At 49.1% G+C, this 19,556-nt stretch overlaps 1 protein-coding gene across 4 annotated transcripts in view; it reads left to right on the top strand.

Moving 5' to 3' along the window:
• YEATS2 (YEATS domain containing 2) overlaps nt 1–19,556 on the top strand; it is a 1,971,885-nt gene that overhangs the window by 1,501,946 nt on the left and 450,383 nt on the right. For all 4 annotated transcript variants that reach the window (XM_069617830.1, XM_069617832.1, XM_069617831.1 and 1 more), the window contains one exon: nt 17,913–17,992. In XM_069617830.1, the coding sequence (XP_069473931.1) occupies nt 17,913–17,992 (80 nt within the window). The remainder of the gene's footprint in view (nt 1–17,912; nt 17,993–19,556) is intronic.

Raw genomic sequence — 19,556 nt, 5'->3', positions numbered from 1 at the left:
TCCGCAAGTGGACAGCACCCGAAACGGGTGCATGGGAAAATGCGCAGAAAGAACAGCGACTCGACATCAGCGAGGACCTTGAACAGTGGGTGGCGCTCACGGTGTCATTGCTTCACCCACCAGAACGTGCTTCTGCCTCCGATGACAGCGGAAGCCCTTAGGGCAACCTGATCATGAAGTATCGCTAAGGAAGAATTGTGGTCTTGGAAAGTTGGGAAGGGAGGGGGAAGGAGGGGGGGTTATACAAGATGTTCAACTGATGCAACAGTGATGTTAACTGTTTATTTGTCATAAAACCAATAAAAACATGTTAAATAAAAAGAAATGTCTAAGCCAAAAATTCCAAACTGTGTCCCCCCCTAACGTAGCAGGCACCAGTAATACTAACCCATTGAAAAATCCAAACTGGCCAGGCCCAAGCATGAGTGAAACTGCCCTGCACAACCTCCCACCCCCTGTAAAAAAATATTTGATGGGCTCCGTCCTCATGCCATACCCAATGTTCCCTACAGGCAAGCAGACATCATCCAAGGCCAACATGGATGACGAGGAAGCAGGCCCATCCCAACCTGTGCCCAACTGCGCCTCCACCAGCACCACAACCCTGCGAAGGGCCTGGCAGGACGCGCCAAGGCGAAGGACCCACCGCAGCAGTGTCACACCACCTCGGCGCACCCAAGCCACCAGGGCCTCACCACCTCGGCGCACCCAAGCCACCAGGTCCGCATCACCAAGCCACTGGGGCTTACCAGGATGTGGAAGTGGCCACGAGTGCAGCCACCCCAGAGGAGGGAGCTTCATCCAGTGAAGAGCAGAAGGCTGTATCTGCCCTGACACCGATACACAGTCCTGTGCAGCAAATATTCACTCCCGAAGGCACCCCTGACCATGTGGAGACACAAGGCCACAGTCCACAGGTCTGTGCACGCCGCTGCCACGCATGTACACCAGTGGCGGATGAGGACACTCTGTCATATGGGTCATCTGCTTGCAGCCCCTCCATCCACAGCAGCCCCACCAGACAGCCCAGCACCTCCAGCGACAGCAGCCCCACAACACCACACAGCCCTGCCCCCGACACAAGAGCACAAGTCCTGCCAGCGCCGGCATGGCACGCCTGGATGTGATAGAGGCACGCCAGATGAGGATCAAGGGCATGGCCAGCGCATAAAACGCCACATCAAGGCCATCAGCAATGCTAATGGGGAGGGGGCGGCCAAGTCAATGGCGCGTAACAATGCACGCGCACTTAAGGTTGTGGAGGCATGCACTCGGTCCCTCGCAGTGTTTGGCCAGCGAGTCAGCGAATTGTACAAGGGGCAATCTGCACATGCAGAATAGATGTGTGAGTCGAAAAAATTTCTCTGCCAGCAGCTGCAATTGACTGCATCAGTGCCATCCACCTCCACCACCCCCACAGAGGGGTCCCTACAGGGGTCACCCAGGTGGAGGTCACTGCGTCATTTGCAATGCCGCTCACCTGATGCTGGTGCATGTGGGAATCGTCCACTTCCCTAATAGATGTACAATGCACTGTTGGCCTGAGGGCCAGGCACATAGACCCATTGGCACTGTGTGGGTGGAGGGGGGTATGTGTGCTGGGGAGCTGGTGGGGGGAGGGGGTATGTGTGCTGACGAGTTGGTGGGGGAAGGGGGTTAGTTCCACACTCGTTAAAGCCTGTTCAAACCTGACAATGCAAGGACATTCATGATTGTCTACAAGTGTTCTTTAATTTACCAGTGCTGGTCGTTGTATGTGCGCATTCACCATGTTAAAAGAAATTGTCGATCAACGTCTGTCTGGCCACCTTCCCCTCCCTCAACCCATCCCTGTGTGCAAGAGCCCCGGCCACATGCTCATCATCACTCATCCCCTCAGGGTTGCCCGTCTGCGTCACGGGGTAGTGGCACATTCCTTTGGCAGCAGATGTTGTGCAGCATAGCACAAGTGAGGACAATCTTCCCAACTTTTTCCGGCGCATACATTTGTGCCCCTGAAGTATGGTCCAGGCACCTGAATCATGCCTTCAATAGTCCAAATGTACGTTCTATACAGATGCGTGTCTTACTGTGGACATAGTTGTATGCTTGCTCTGCCGGTGTTTGGGGATTCCGCATAGGGGTCATCCGCCAGGTGAGCTGCGGGTATCCTGAGTCACCTTCATGGGATGAAATTAGTACATGAGGCCTACGTCCTTTCAATGGGTGCTCAAGGACAAATCGTCAATACACTATGCACTGTGGTCCTCCTTGTGTGCAACAGGGACATGCATTGTGATTGGCTGTTTGGTATTGTTAGGCAGAATCCTGTGCAGTTCCCTTAGGGAACACTACAAAAAGATTAAGACTACAGGAGTAAGCAGTAAACCCAATTCTATGACAAGACAGGAGGCTCGCATTATGCTTTACTTTCTTTATTACTGCCATAATTAGCTTTTCAAATTAAACTTTTAAAACTACAAATTTTGTAATGTTTTTCTGAACTTTCTTGAAAAAGGTACAAATTTTGGGTTTAAAAGTTCTGCAATCCAAGTAAAGTCTCAAAATCTAACTCCAAACCACGACTCCCATGACTCTGCGGGGTTTGGTAGTCCTGACCTCTCCTCCTGCACCTATCCGCATGCAGGTCAGCCCTTAAGAACCCTCAACCCTAGGTCCTTTCCTCTTTCTTTTTTGCTGCCTTGTAGAGATAAGTACCTCAGTTTACTAAGCTGCTATGCTAATTATTTGTTTGGCTTTTCAAGCCGTGTAATATCGTATATCTCGCCTAGTCATAGTGCGCAGCTTAGGCGTTTTATATGGTGGATGCGCGATATATTTAGCGCGGTTGTAAAAAAAAAAAAAAAAAAAGAATAATAATGATAAATACCGTCATTTAAAGCGTGTTCGTCTCGTCACGTAGGCAAGAGTATCGCGTTCGTTATTGCGCGTGTATACAGTTAGCCAATTAGTTTGTCAGTTGTCTGGGAGAGGCGGAGCCGACGCCGCGAGTGAAATTCGCTCGCCTCAGGCAGCCGGCCCCGCTCCCCCATGTTACGTGCTGGCGCTGGCAGACGCGACTAGCACTAGGACCCAGGGGAGCGGCAGAAGGAATAATCTCCCTGCTTTCTCTGCGCGTCCAACGCTCGCGCGCACAGTTGGAAGTGCGTTCGTGAAGCGTCATAAACACGGCCTCCAAGCTTACATAAAAAAAAGGGGATTTATATTTATAATATACAGCTGCTCACGTTGGTATTGAACATACAACAAACAGAGAAAGCTGGGCTTTATACAGCTCGAGTGAGAGTAGCAGCAGATCCAGACCCCTTGGCTGACGCACAGATTTGGCTCTGCCAATATTAAACATGGCTCAAAGCAGAAGCCCTGGCCAGACACCATCCACTTCGCCAGAGTGGTCTGAAGAAGAATGGGAGGACAGTCCTTACAATCAGGAGACAGACCTCTCCCAAAGCTTGAAGCAGGTGCTGGGAGACTCGCTTTCTAAAGCAGTCTCGCAAGGAGTACAACCTATTGCTAAGAGGTTAGAAGTACTGGAGGCTATTTTGGCGGAAGAGCAAGCAAGGCTTGCCAGGAGGAGGAGAGCAGAGAGCCCCGGAGAGGGACCATCAGCCAGACACCCCACTGGGGTTGAACTTGAGGGGCGTAAAACAGCTCGGAAGAGCAAGAACTCTTTGACCCCCCCCGAGCAATATGGAAAGGGAGGATACTGCTCCCCAAGAAATGAGCGACTAAGAGAGCCTTCCTGGAAAAGAAAAAAGAATGCCAGGATCGACGCCCTACCCAAGGGGTGGAAAATATAGGGGACAACGACGAAGGATATATGCCTGACGACGAGGGTGAGAATGACACCTTTCAACAGGTGGAAGAAGAGATCGATCCACAGGAGGTGGATAATACCACTGACATGTTTGATCCGGAGACAATCAGGCACCCGAAATCTTCGGAGTGGGTGCCGTCACCTAGAGTGGCAGCGTATATATGGCGCAGCACATCCGCAAACCACTGGAACGAGACGTACGATCTCGTATGAGATCAGAATGCCCCAGACCAGACTTACCGGCAAAACTAACAGAAACACCAGATCTAGACCCCAAGATGGTCACTTTTGTGACTAAATCAGCGAAAGATATAAGGAAGGGAGTAGATCGGGCTTGGCGAGGGTGCCAAGACAAGCTCCTCGACCTGGCGGGACCATTAGCCAAAATAATGGACCTGGCAGAAAAGGCAAAAGATACTGGTACCTCGGTGGACGTCTCCGCACTCGCTAATTGGGCCCAACGAGCAGTGTGTCTCTTAGGCAATGCGAATTGTGCAATCTCCTCCGAGAGAAGAAGAGGAGTTCTGTTAAAGATCGATAATAAACTAAGTGATCTCGCCTCCTACGAAGCAGGCGAGAGCGCCAAAGGACTCTTATTCGGCGAAGCATTCGCTAAAGAAATGGCGCAGTTTGTGGGCACCTATTCCGCTCTGGAGAGAGCGCAAAGCTCAATAAAAAAGATCTTCCCGAATCGTGTTTTTTACGGGACCGGACGCCAAAGGGGTCGCCCGTCCGGTCGATTCAACTACCATCGAAGACCCCAAGGGCCGCGCGCCCAATACTGGGAAGGGAAACAACAAGATACCTTCTTTCCGACCAGATCCAGGTTTCCCAGAGGTCGTAGAGGGAGAGGAACCTACCGTCAGCCCAATGTCTCAGGAGGTGAGTGCGATAGGCATAAAAGTAGGAGGGAGAACCTTTCATTGTCTGAGCGCGTGGCAAGCGTTCTCGCGCGATGCATGGGTTTTACAAGCAGTAGTAGGCCTGCAATTAGATTTCGTAGGGAACCCCGTTCAGAGATCAGAGCCTCACCCCATTCACATGGCAGAAGAAGAAGCAACATTGTTGCACAGCGAACTGCTCAATCTAAGAGAAAAGAATGCAATAGAAAGAGATGTTCAAGGAGGACCAGGGTTCCTCAGCAATATATTTCTAGTTCACAGAGGGGAAAAAATCCGACCAGTCATAAACCTAAAAGGTCTAAACGAATGGCTAGTGTACAATCACTTCAAGATGGAAGGTATCCATCTGCTCCGAGATATCCTGCGTACAAGGGACTGGCTAGCCCGGCTCGATCTCAAGGACGCTTACCTTACGATTCCGATAGCTCAGGAGTTTCGGAAATATCTCCGCTTCCGCTGGAACAGGGAGACGTGGCATTTTACATGTCTCCCGTTCGGCCTAGCGTCAGCACCCTGGGCATTCACCAAACTAATGAGACCAGTAGCAGGGGCCATAAACGAGAGAGGGATTCGCATCATTATCTTCCTAGACGATATTCTCGTGCTAGGCCCAGACAAAGAGACCCTCACCAAGAGCGTGCAGTGGACATTTTCTCTCTTAGCATCTCTAGGATTCTTAGTGAATTTAGACAAATCCCAGTTGGTACCGATCCAGACTCTAGAATTCCTAGGATTCAACATATATACGCGCAAAGCGACCTTCGAACTTCCTCTTCGCAAAGTGAAGGCAATAAAGAAGGAACTCAGGGTAGTGATAGCGAGGAAAGTGATTTCCCTACGGAACCTCGCCAGAGTAGTGGCCTTGCTTGCAGCCTCCATTCAAGCGATTTTCCCAGGGCCCCTCCACTATCGAGCGTTACAGAGGTTAAAGATACGACACCTACAAGGAGGGCTAGGTTACCATCAGGTAGTGACTCTGGATCCAGACGCTGTGACCGAACTACAATGGTGGCTCCAGAATATGGAAGCCTGGAATGGCCGGGCGATTTTCGGGGATTCCCCAGACATCATCATAGAGTCCGATGCGAGCAGATCTGGCTGGGGAGCACGGTGCGAACACATAGAGACAGGAAGGAAATGGTCGGAGCAAGAGTTACACCTTCACATCAACTGTCTCGAGTTATTAGCAGGGTCATTCGCAGTTCGCGCATTTACGAAAGACAAAATCAAATGCTGCGTGCTGCTCAAGATGGACAATATCTCCGCAGTGCGCTACATCAACAAATTGGGTGGCACAAGGTCCAAGATGCTAGCAGAACTAGCGAAAGACTTCTGGCACTACTGCCTTCAGAACCAGATCACAGTCACGGCGGAATACCTGCCGGGCACCCTCAACGAGGTGGCAGACTGGAATTCACGATATCTAGTGGATTCCAGCGACTGGAGACTGCACCCACAAATATTCAAGAAGCTACAAGAACTCTGGGGTCCCCTCCACATAGATCTGTTTGCGTCCAGACTGAACGCGCAGACTCAGAAATATTTCAGCTGGAGGATAGACCCGGGTGCAGCTGGTACGGACGCGTTCCTCCAATCCTGGAGCGGAGCGCTCCACTATGCATTCCCACCGTTCCTCATGATCACAAGGACGTTAGCGAAAGTTCGGAGGGAGAAAGCAGAGCTCGTAATAATCCTCCCTTTCTGGAAGTCCCAGCCCTGGTTTCCAGTAGCGATGGAACTTTCTACGGATTTTCCGAGGATAGTTCCTCACCATCTAGACCTTCTGCTCGACCGGTCCGGTCAGAGACACCCATTGATAATAGCGAACACTTTGCAGTTAATGGCCTGCAGGGTTTCAGGAGAAAGTGGGAATTGCCAGGCATTTCACAGCTCGCTGCAGACTGCATCAGAGATTCCTGGGCGCCTTCCACCATTAGGAGCTATAACGCAGCATGGAAGAGCTGGACCTGCTGGTGCTCGGAGCATGGTATGGATCCCGTTTCTGCACCTGTAGTACAAATACTCAACTTCTTAGCGGAGAAATTTGAAGAAGGTAACGCCTTCAGGACGATAGGAGTGCTTAGATCAACAATCTCAGCAGGACATGACAGTAGAAAATGCTGCCATTGGCGAGCACCCCACGGTACTTCGTCTCTTGAGAGGAATGAAAATCAGAAGGCCCCCCGAGCCGAAATACGCGGTTTTGTGGGATGTCAAAGAAGTGTTCCAACTTTTCCTGGCATGGCCGGAGAACGAACATCTTTCTCGTTCTCAGCTTTCAGGAAAGCTAGCAATGTTGTTATGTCTCACAGCGTGCCGGAGAGTGTCAGACGTGAAAGCTCTTGAGATCGATAGAAAGATTTTTTACCCAGACGGAGTAGCTTTCACCATAGCTAAGCGAACAAAGTCAGATTCCAGAGTTATCTCATACCCTTACTTTGTAGACAATAAGAAACTGTGCGTAGCTCAGTGCATTAAGGATTATGAAACGGCGACAGTACACCTAAGGCCTCAGGGAGTAACTCAACTGCTAATAGCGCGTAGAAAGCCTTATCATGCGGTAGCTGCAGCGACAATTGCTCGATGGGTGCGAGAGGTAATGCAATTGGCAGGGATAGACCTAGCTCAGTTTGGCGCGCATTATGCCAGGGGCGCGATGGCTTCTAGAGCGTTTTCAGCAGGAGTATTTCTTCAAGATATCATGAAATCAGCCGATTGGTCATCTGAGTCGACCTTCAAAACATTTTATTTCAAACCTGTATCAAACATACCAAATAGAGTGGTAGCAAGCTTTGAACAAGCATAATGCGAGCCTCCTGTCTTGTCATAGAATAAAGATTGCCCACGCTTACAGCTCAGGAAAGTCTTCATTCTATTAAAGACAAGGAGGCGAGCATTATATCCCACCCAGATTATGGACAAAGATTGTTCTTGCATCGTGTATTAAATGTTCAACTTTGTATCAAGGATTGGTGACTGGCCTGCAGAATTGCCCACTAGGTTTGTAATGTCCTCCTTCACTTGATAAGAATGGTTCCCCCAAAATGCCGTCCTCCTCCTCACCTGATGTTGAAGAGTAGTGGGTTCTCCTTCGACGTGGTTTCTCCCTTTGAGACTTCTTCTTGGAGAGCAGATACGGTCTGCCTCGAAAAGAAGCCACCGTGAATCTCAACAGAGAAAACTCACGATGACCCCCTCCCGTGACAGCCAGTTGTTATTGGGGGGGAAAAGCCTCCGAGGCCCAAAAAACCCCCACAAGTTGACAGAAGACTCCTGAAGCAGGTCCGTTGAAGCGTGGAGTACTAGAAGCAGTATCCAGAGAAATCGGCTCCAGGCAGAAGCGGTGGAATCACAAGAAGGAAACGAAGCAGCGTGAATGGGCGCCACAGAGGAGAGAGCTCCTGGGAAACTGACAGGAGAAAAACGGCCAGCAGGGAGAAACTCTGATAGAGCAGGAAGCGAGGAAAAGGGGAGAGAGCAAGCGGGAGAGAGAGTAGCAGGAATTGGGGGGTGGAAGATCGCTAAGAGGAGATAACGCTACTGAGCGCACGCAACGAACGGGAAAGCAAGTTGCAACGCGCCAACCCGCTGAGATTCGAATAGAGAAATACTCGGCGGGCGGCCATGTTGGAAAAACACTAGACTGCGCCGTACGTTGAAACAAAAAACGTAACGGAACCGTCTAATGGCGACGGAACTTCCACCTTCGCCAAACCCTCCAAGCGCCAATGGTCGTGACAGTATGCCCCCTTCGAAGGCCCCTTCCTCCAGGCTTACCCGGGTGGAGACGGTGGAATCGTAGAAGCAATCGGGGGGCAAAAACCTGTGCAGCTGGTTCCCAAGTATCCTCGGAAGAGGGGTAGCCTTTCCAATGTATGAGGTACTCCAGGCGTCCTTGATGGTACCGAGAGTCTCGAATTTGGGAGACCTCATATTCTTCCGAGGTAGAAGTAGGTTGAATCACTAACTTGGGAGCAGCTTGTTTCCTGGCATCAGGGACAAAGGGTCGAAGGAGGGAGGAATGGAACACCGGATGTATCCGTCGAAGAGTCTTTGGCAACTTTAAACGGTAGGCAACAGGGTTGATCATTGTCTCTATCTTGAAAGGTCCAATGAAACGAGGGGACAACTTAGAAGGGCGGACCCAACGGGGTAGGAACTTGGTGGACAACATGACCTCTGTACCCTTGTCCCAAGAAGGCACTTGTCGTCGTCGTCTATCGGATAGTTCCTTATACCGTCGGCTAGTCTCACTTAAACTTCGTTCCGCGGTGTCATGAGCTTCATTCAGACGATTGAGAGTGGTCTCTAAAGACGGGATGTTGGTCTCATTCCAGGCTGTTGGTATGATGGATTTAGGATGGAACCCATAAGTACAAAAAAAAGGGCTGATGCCCGTAGCGGAATGCACAGCATTATTATATGCAAACTCAGCTGTGGGAAGTAGAGTGACCCAGTTGTCTTGTTGTTGATTTGTGAAACACCTTAAATACTGTTCCAGTGAACCATTGAGTCTTTCAGTCTGGCCATTAGTTTGAGGGTGATAACCAGAAGAGAGAGCCCTCTCCATGCCCAAGAGCTTACACAAGGCCGTCCAGAACTTGGAGGTGTATTGGGTACCACAATCAGATACGATCTTCTGGGGTAAGCCGTGTAATCTAAAGATATCCCTGAGGAATACTTCAGCCATGAATGAGGCTGCAGGCAGCTTGGATAAGGGAGAGAAATGAGCGAGTTTGGAGTAGGTGTCGACAGTAACCATGATGCAAGTACAACCCTGGGAACTAGGTAGTTCTACGATGAAGTCGGTAGAGATGGATTTCCAAGGACCCGAAGGAACAGGTTCTTGTTGTAACAATCCCAGTGGTTTTTGGGTAGAATACTTGTTCTGTTGACACACTAAACAAGACCGTACATAGGTCTTGGTATCTGTCCTCATGTTGGGCCAATGAAAAGAACGTTTTAACAGTTCCAAAGTTCCTCTAATTCCTCGATGTCCGGCGGTCTTGGCGTCGTGACACCACTGAAGAGCCTGTTGGCGATGTTTCTGCGCGGGCAAGAACAGTTTTCCCTGGATGAAGTATAGACCATCTTTCCTACAGACAGGCAGCTTATTGACGTCTAGAGCAGGGACATCTGAAGACTTTTCCCTTACCTCCTGCATAAAAGAGGACACCGTTGAGATAATTTGGGTATGTGGGAACATTAACTCCTTTCTGTAGGTAGGGTTCAAGTCGTCTCTGCGGGACAAAGCATCAGCAATCTGATTTTGAGTACCCGGGATGTAGGAAATGGTAAAATGAAATTGAGCAAAGAAATGAGCCCACCTGGCCTGTCTGGTGTTGTAACATTCTTGTTGTCTGAGGACCTGTAAGTTTTTATGATCGGTGCGTATTTGGAAAGGATGAAAGCTTCCTTGGAGTAGATGTCTCCACTCGAGGCAAGCCAGCTTCATGGCCAAAAGCTCCCGCTCGATGACTGAATAGTTCCGTTGGCTCGCAGTCAGTGTCTTTGAGAAGTAGGCCACAGGGTGTTCCTGGCCCTGGTCCGATTGCAGAAGAACAGCTCCTACGGCTGCCGCTGAAGCGTCGGTCTCCAGAATGAAAGGACTCAGCTGATCGGGCTGTCTAAGTATAGGTGCTGAACAGAAACTTCGTTTCAGGCGGAGAAAACTATCCTCAGCGGCTGTTGACCAGATAAAAGGTTCAGAAGACTTCTTTAACAGCGAGGTTATGGGTAGAGTGAGCTGTGAGAAGTTGGGTATAAACTTTCTGTAAAAGTTGGCTAGTCCCAAAAACTGTTGTATCTCTTTGACGGAGGTGGGGGACGGCCAACCAAGAATGGATTCGACCTTTTTGGGGTCCATCGTAATCCCTTGCTCGGATAGAATGAATCCTAAGTAGGATAAGGAAGACTGGGCAAAGGTACATTTCTCCGGCTTTACTAGAAGGTGATGTTGTTTAAGCCTACTTAGGACCTCTCCAACTTGAAGAATGTGGTCTTTTAGATTGCGAGAGTACACCAGAATGTCATCCAAGTAGACCACGGTATTTTGACCCAGAAGATCTGAAAATAAACGGTCCATGAACCTCTGAAATATAGAGGGTGCATTTACTAGGCCAAACGGTATTACTTGATATTCGTAAAGGCCGTAGGGAGTGCGAAAAGCCGTCTTCCATTCATCACCCGCTCTTATCCGAAGTAGATGGTAGGCGTTTCGTAGGTCGAGCTTGGTGAAAACTACAGAGCCCTGAACGGCTTCCAGGATCTCATGGATGATAGGCATCGGGTAACGGTCTTTGATGGTCACTTTGTTGAGACCCCTGTAGTCTATACACGGTCTCAACTCTTTGCTCTCGCGTTTAGGAATGAAAAACAAAGAGGCGCCTGCGGGGGATTGTCGTCAAGGTAGCGCCTGAGGACTGCCTTTTCTGACAATGAGAGGGGATACATCCTGCCGAAAGGAACCAACGCCTGAGGAACCAGATCAATACCACAGTCTTCGGGTCTATGCGGTGGCAGTTCAATGGGTACCTGCTCTTGAAACACTTCAGTAAATTTGGAATAGCAACTGGGTATACAATTTACGGTATTCTCTTCCGTAGCACATACCGTCCTTACCAATTCATGTTGGGGTTCAGGTAAACACTCCTTCTGACAATACTTGGAATGAAAGCTTAACAGGTTGTTTGTCCAATCCACAGTTGGGTTGTGCTTCCGGAGCCAACCGATACCCAAGATGACAGGGAAGTGAGCAGCTCGGATTATGTCAAATGATATCTGCTCCTTGTGTTGCTGTATAGATACCTGTATAGCTTCAGTGGTATGAGTTATGAGTGCGGAACATAGGGGTGTTCCGTCCACTCCTTCCACCTTTTGATCCTCCTTTTTTGCAATTCTAAGTAGACCCACCTTATCCGCCCACAAGGTGTCCAAAAAGTTTCCTGCGGCTCCGCAATCCAACAACGCTTGCGTGTCAATTTCCTTGTCTCTGAAGCGGAGCGTGATGCCTATCACCATCAGGCGGAGGTCCTCTGGCGTTCTGGCAGAGGTAATGGAAAGTGTGGTGTAAGAACAGGGAAGCACCCCTCGGTAGTCCGTCCTACCAACTACCGAGGGCACTCGTTTCCCGACCTTCGGGGGGGCACATCTGGGCAGTCCCTCAACAGATGGGCAGCAGAACCGCAATACAGACAAAGATTCTCGTCACGTCTCTTCCTCTTCTCTTCGGCGGTCAAGGGAGGTCTAGTGGTTCCGACTTGCATGGGTTCGTCTCGGATCTTTCGAGTAGCAGGTGAGGAGGCGGGGGTGTGAGAGTCCGAAAACAGGTTAGAGCCACGGCTCTTCTTTCTTTCGTTTTTCCGTTCGGTTAAGCGGAAGTCTATTCTTAGTACTGCTGCTAATAGATCCGAGAAGGAGTCAGGACGAGGAATCCTGGCAAGTTTGTCCTTTAGTTCTTCCCGTAAACCTCTGCGGAAAATCGTGTACTGAGCCTGTTCTTGCCACCCAGCTTCCGCAGCCAATGTCTTGAATGTTGCTATGTAGGACAGTAAATCTGAGTTCCCTTGCCGCACATCCAGTAAATCCTCACTAGCTATGTGGGCACATTCTGTCCGCAAAAAGGTCTGTTTAAGGAGATCCTTAAAGGCAGTATAATCCTGTAACACAGGATCTGACTGGGAGACCAATGGGGTTGCCCATGCCAAGGCGTTCCCAGTTAAGTGTGTGATCATGAAACCCACCTTTGCATGATCCGTGGAAAATGCATAGGGTCTAAAGGTGAAATGAATATTGCAGGCTTCAAGGAATTCCTTCACCCTTCTCTCAGTGCCATCAAACTTTCCTGACACTAAAGGCAAAAGGGGTAGATCAGTAGCCTGTTGTTCTCTAGCAGCTACTCTCTGTTGGAGTGCTGCGTTGTCGGTCTTGAGTGTTTGGACCTCAACATTAAGGTTCTGAACTGCGGCCACCAGCTCCTGTAACTGCTGTGGCGTGGCCATGTCTTCTTCTTTTAGGCGTTGCAAGCTATCAAGGATTGGTGACTGGCCTGCAGAATTGCCCACTAGGTCTGTAATGTCCTCCTCTTCACTTGATAAGAATGGTTCCCCCAAAATGCCGTCCTCCTCCTCACCTGATGTTGAAGAGTAGTGGGTTCTCCTTCGACGTGGTTTCTCCCTTTGAGACTTCTTCTTGGAGAGCAGATACGGTCTGCCTCGAAAAGAAGCCACCGTGAATCTCAACAGAGAAAACTCACGATGACCCCCTCCCGTGACAGCCAGTTGTTATTGGGGGAAAAAGCCTCCGAGGCCCAAAAAACCCCCACAAGTTGACAGAAGACTCCTGAAGCAGGTCCGTTGAAGCGTGGAGTACTAGAAGCAGTATCCAGAGAAATCAGCTCCAGGCAGAAGCGGTGGAATCACAAGAAGGAAACGAAGCAGCGTGAATGGGCGCCACAGAGGAGAGAGCTCCTGGGAAACTGACAGGAGAAAAACGGCCAGCAGGGAGAAACTCCCATAGAGCAGGAAGCGAGGAAAAGGGGAGAGAGCAAGCGGGAGAGAGAGTAGCAGGAATTGGGGGTTGGAAGATCGCTAAGAGGAGATAACGCTACTGAGCGCACGCAACGAACGGGAAAGCAAGTTGCAACGCGCCAACCCGCTGAGATTCGAATAGAGAAATACTCGGCGGGCGGCCATGTTGGAAAAACACTAGACTGCGCCGTACGTTGAAACAAAAAACGTAACGGAACCGTCTAATGGCGACGGAACTTCCACCTTCGCCAAACCCTCCAAGCGCCAATGGTCGTGACACTTTGTTGGATACCCGCCCTGATGTGTTGTTTTCCATTTCTCGTGGGAGACGATCAAAAAGCAACCTGATCGTGAACAGATTAATGTGGACACAAGCACCTTCATCCAAGGAGTTCAGGCTTCAACAGTTCGAAGTCACAGTTACAGTTTGAAGATCGTTTTCTAGTTGGCATTAAGACTGTTGCGGTTCATAGACAAGTTCGGAAAAGGAAAAGAAAGAGGAAAGGACCTAGGGTTGAGGGTTCTTAAGGGCTGACCTGCATGCGGATAGGTGCAGGAGGAGAGGTCAGGACTACCAAACCCCGGAGAGTCATGGGAGTCGTGGTTTGGAGTTAGATTTTGAGACTTTACTTGGATTGCAGAACTTTTAAACCCAAAATTTGTACCTTTTTCAAGAAAGTTCAGAAAAACATTACAAAATTTGTAGTTTTAAAAGTTTAAATTGAAAAGCTAATTATGGCAGTAATAAAGAAAGTAAAGCATAATGCTCGCCTCCTTGTCTTTAATAGAATGAAGACTTTCCTGAGCTGTAAGCGTGGGCAATCTTTATTGGGAGCAGCCTGTACCGCCCAGATTTACCTAGTAGCTGTGGCTGAGCAGTCAGACTTCTCTCAAGATGATTAGGGCAGTATATAGAGTATACACAATAGGGCTAAAAACACAGTAGAGCAAACAAACACTGACCAGAGCTTTGGTATTTAAAGTATATAATTATTTAACACACACTTTAAGAAATACACTAGCACTATATAGCAAAGCAAGTTCAAAACACAATCAACAAAAGTATACACACCTCCCTTAAGAATTATTAAACAAGTCTAAGTTAAACCACCACTTATTTGTAAAACAGAGGTGAGCGCGTAACCCAGATGGCACTCCATTAATTCGGTTAAAGGGAGAGAAAAAGGCAGAGCATAGAAATACAACAGTTACCAACACTTTTAGGAGCTCTTAGCAAGGGAATCAAGGCAGTATACACTGCAGAGTCAAAGTTCATAGGCCAGGCCCACTTTAAATGGAGCAAAAAAGTATTTGCAGAATGCTCAAAAGAGGTTGGGGTAGTTCAAGAAGTTAAGTTAGAAGGTCTGGGGCCAACGCATTTGGAAAGCCGAGGATTTAAGGGTCACCTTGGGCAAACCGAAGAAAGGGAGGCCATGCAGGACACAGTACCTTAAAGAGAGAGGAAGCTCCAACGGTGGCAGTTGTTCCTGGCAGTGGTTGCAGTTTGTTGTTTCGACCAGGGGAAGAGAGGATCTCGTCGAGGAGGAAACGTGGATTTGTTGCACTGCACAGGGATGAAACCAGCCGCGGAGTTCGTCTGTAAAAGGTGCGTTCCTTTTATTTGCAGTCAAAGTGGTGAAGCTTGGCTATCCGGCCGCCGGGGTGCTTGGCACGGGCGATTCGACCAAGAGACGTCTTTGGAAGGCGAAAGGGGCGAACTGGTTGGTCCCACCAGCTCAGAGGAAGAAGACTCGTCCAGCAGAAGATCTTCTCTTGTCGTTGGGAAAGTGGTGAGTTTGTTGCAACAGGGCTTCACCGATGGTGTCGTCGTTGCAGATGGCTCAGCTTCTTCCCTCTTCGGATTCTTAGGTCCTGTGGCGACTTCTGAAGTTCCAGTCCCCAAAGCCCTGCTTTTATGCAGAATAACCCCCATTCAACAGCCTAGCTGTCACTCAAACATGTTAAGTGGTGAGCCGGGCGGCTCACCACTGGGCCAATCAGACTAGAGTGCGACTTGAGTTGTCGAGGCAACGCAGTGCAGGGTGCCTATTCCCCTTGGGTTAGAATTTCAGGGGCGAACACAAACGCCATTTTAAAACCGAGTTCTGGCGAAAAGACCCAACCGGTGAATTAATATTAAATAAATAAACCGGCAGTATCTTTAACATTGCACCAAAAAGTGGTGTGTTTAAAATGAATGGGAAAATCCCATAGGAAATATTCTGGTGGAATATTTCGAATGATAACCACTGCCACCAGCCAGAAACTCGACATGGGGGGTACTGGACAGTGCCCCCTTGAAAACAGACCCAGGGTCAATCTAATTAACCCCTTCCAGTACTTCCACAATATGATGGTTTGTACTGGTTCTGTTCACAAATTTGAAAAAGAGCCCATAAACACATACAAAGTCAAAGAACATCTCAAATCATGCCTAAGACTGGGAGGAAAAGAGTCTCACTCTTAGCAGGAGGAAAAAAAAAAAAAATCCAGCAAAGCTGCTGGGGGACTCACTAGGTTTGGGAAATTAGCCAAATAAGAGAATTCTCCCTACCAGGTATACATCCATCATGTGTCATGCCATGCATCATCTGACCCGTACATGCACCTTGTGTGGTTGAGTGGGCTGTCCTGTGGCGGCTGACAGTTGGCTGCACATGGGATGAATGATGGATGCCGGTGGATGCTGCACTATGTGAATGGGTTTGTGTGCGCCACTCCTGCTCATCAAGTACCCTCATGTAACCACTTCTACTCAGAATATTGTGTAGTCATGTTCCATGGGTTTGCATTGCAATGGGCACTATGACCCTTTTAGCCCACTTTCCACCTGCTCCGCTACCCCTGGGTGTTATTGGCACAGTGGTGCATCCAGAACCTCAGGATGAGGCTATCGTCATGACTCGCTGTTCAGGGTGAGTCATTTGTATTTGGATGTGGCTGTCTCAAAGCTACATGGCCCCACGTTTCATTTTGGTTGTCATGCATGTAAATGTGCATTCATGGGTCACTCTCTCGGGGATGTTCATGTCCGGGTTTGCTCATGATCATCTACAGTGGTTTAGGGGATGGGGAGTGGAGTCCTCTCACTTTGCATTCCTGTGTGGTGCCCCGGGTTGAGTAGATCTTGGGTGTCATCTTTTAATGCTGCACAGACCAGGTGCATTGTGTTCGTCGTGGTTACATGTGCTATGGTGTTTTGAGCAGTGTGTGGCCATCATCTTGTGCGGGTGCAAGTGTGGTGGTCGTATACAGGTGTCTGTGTGTGCCACCCGTACGTGATACTGGTACTGTGATGGTGCTGGCTCTCGCTCATGGTGGCATGCAAGGCTTCCTGTGGCTAGGATCCCCACCCCCTTCATTTCCTGTGCTTTGGCATACATTTCTGGCAGGGTTTGTACTCACCCACTATCCATGTGCTTTTTCCTCTGTGCCTCTCCATGTAGGCTGGCAGTGTGCTGTTGTGCAGCACCATGGAGTTGTGGGTGGATCCAGGGTAGAGAGCGCAGCATTGACTGATGTTGAGGTCTGGACTACAGGTCATCTGGACATTCAGTGAATGGAAATGTTTCCTATTCCATTACGCTGCTTCATGGACCCGGGGTGCTACCAGTGCAACATGTGTGCAGTCTAGGGCTGCAATCACGTTGGGCTCTTGTGCAATTGCATAGACGTATGCATTCAGTTTATTAACCTGTGCCTGGGTGGTGGGCAATGCCATATGTTGGTTCAAGTGGCGCAGCAGTGCATCCAGCATCCGGCCCAGGTCTGCACTAAATGTGGACTGGGCCATGCCAAGCATCATAGCTACTGAGTGCTGAAAGCTGCCCGTCCCAAGGTATTGCAGGACTGAAACTAGCTTGACGAGTGGAGGCACAGCAGTGCTGATGACAGTCCGGCTCCCAATGTCCCCTTGAATTGTGCCCAGCAACTGTGTGATGGTAGCCCTGACCAGCTTGTACTCTGTTACCAACTGGCCATCAGCCAGGGCACAGGGTGATGGCCTGACCGTGGAAATGGCTGCACGCCTTGCTGGGGATGGTCTCCTCCTTCTCACTTAAAATGCCAAACCACATGGAAGTGAGGCATTTTTCCTTTGAACCGTTTTTTACTTTTTCACAAGTCCAATATTTGAGGCTTTTCTTTTTCATAAACTATTGTGCTGCCAACTTTGAACTGGGTGTGAGCACCACTTTTGCTGTTTGTTCTGATGCATGATGCTTTGGGAACCCCACAGTGTGCCACCCTACAGGAATAGGGATTGCCTCATCCACACAGCAGAACACTACAGGATGCAAGTTGCTGCAGTGTGGACAGCAGATCTGCCTAGCACCACCATATACAAAAAGGCAGCACTCTGTTTTTAAAATAGGTAAACCTGTACTTATTTAACATAATATAACTTCAATATAAATATTTAGAATCTCTAAAAGAAATAAAGGCCCTACTTTCATGTGGAGAATTGCCTCTTTCAATGTTATCTAACATTTTAAAAACGGCATGTGCGTTGTCTTGATTCTCACCACGATATATGTGACCTTCATATGAAAGTAATCGGCTAAGAACCCACTGAAATTTGATGCAGAAAGGGAACACTCTGTTATAACTGTTAATTTGATTTTGAAATATATTGTAGAACTCATTCTGTTCCTGTTCTTGTTTTAGGTGAAGATGTAGAACCTTTCTGTGCAAAGTCTGTGGAGCAATATTATAGCTGGAATATTGGAAAGAGAAGGGCAGCTGAGGTACAGTGATGTTCTCTGACCATTGGTGAAATCAGTGTTTTATCTCTTTTTACTTGTGTGGCATATCAGATTGAAGGGAGATGTCACGTAGACATGTGTATTCTATGTATCTGTAACAGACATTTTAGACTTAATATACACTGTGTAAAGGGGGCATTCCGTTTTTATTGTTAAACTCTGTTAATGTTTTGTGTTCTTCTGATTGCCTAACGATGTTCCATGTTGTTGGAAGTATTTTGTCCTCCTTGTGCTGTCGTCCATTGCGTGGACTGCCTTCCCTTTCTGAAACACAAGTGACATGAGAGGGAGTGCTGCCTGCAGCTTTGTTGGAGCAGGAATTATGCAGTGATTGGTTGGATTTTCAATACCTCTCTACTCACAGGCTTTCACACTTAATAAATCTGCCTCAGTAGTGTTAATTACTATACCAACAGCTGACCATTACTAGTAGTTATATTAGTAATACCATTTCGAGCGGATTGAGTCCTCCAACGTATTCCTCATCTTAGATGTATTCCATCCAGCTTTAGCTGCTTCGGAAAAGAATTTCGGCAGAGGGCGCCGTGCGTCGCTATCGTCGAGTCGATGGTCCCTCGAAGGCCTCCGTCGAGGGTGACGTCATCGGGTATACAAGTAGCACGCGCGGCACCCGTTGGCCTAAGTTCAGTTTTTCCGCGGTACATGTTGCTTCGGCGATTCGGCGTACCTCGAGTTCTGTGACGCAGTGAATATTACTAGATGTACATCGAGATGTCCTTGTCATCGTTGCGGACTACGACCCCGCGGTCTGGTTTCAAAAAGTGTAAATCTTGAGGTTCGATAATGTCTATCACGGACCCACACCGAGAATGTCTGTGGTGTCTCGGGGAAGGCCACGACATGGAGGCCTGTACGAAGTGTCATGTGATGACGGGGAAGGCCTTGCGAGAGAGGAAGGGAAAACTACAGGTAGGTGTAAATCCGACTGGAAAGCCTATAGCGTCGAGTCGAGGTCCCGTGAGGAGAGGTCTCCTCGACACGAAAGGTATCGGTCCTGGTCACGATGCGATTCCCATCGCTCATCATCTTCGACAAAAAAATCAAAAAAAAGACGCCACAGGTCCCCCTCCACCTCGTCCTCGGACAAATTCCCAAAAAGAATGAAATGCCCCACAAAACATTCTTCCTCCGAAGAGTGGGAAGCATTCAGAGTTAAAATGATGGAGGTGTTCGAAAAAGCGAAGCTTCAGTCCTCGCCTTCTTTAGAAGCCGGCCGGGGGCGTCATCGCTCCGACACTCGCGCGCCCTCTAGCCAGGGTGATCGAGGAAGGAAGGATCGAGAACCTTCTAGGACGCCGAGCGAAAAAGACGGCTCGAGTCCACCGCTCGAGGTCATCGACGCCGTCCGAAACCCAACGCACCTCGAAGGGCAAATCTTCGAAGAGCGCCTCGACGCCCTCGAAGCCGGCTCCGTCGACCACTGTTCTGTCGGCACCATCGACGCCTTTGTCGACGTCGACCCCCGAAGCCCTCGGCGCCAAAAGTTCCAAAGGCTCCAGTTCAGCCAACTCAGCCAGAAAAAGGA

This window comes from Ambystoma mexicanum, chromosome 10 (assembly GCF_040938575.1).
Source record: "Ambystoma mexicanum isolate Mex_15411 chromosome 10, UKY_AmexF1_1, whole genome shotgun sequence".
In the NCBI taxonomy this organism is placed as follows: Eukaryota; Metazoa; Chordata; class Amphibia; order Caudata; family Ambystomatidae; genus Ambystoma; species Ambystoma mexicanum.
The sequence above is the reverse complement of the archived record's forward strand: the minus strand, read 5'-3'. Positions and strand labels throughout refer to the sequence as shown.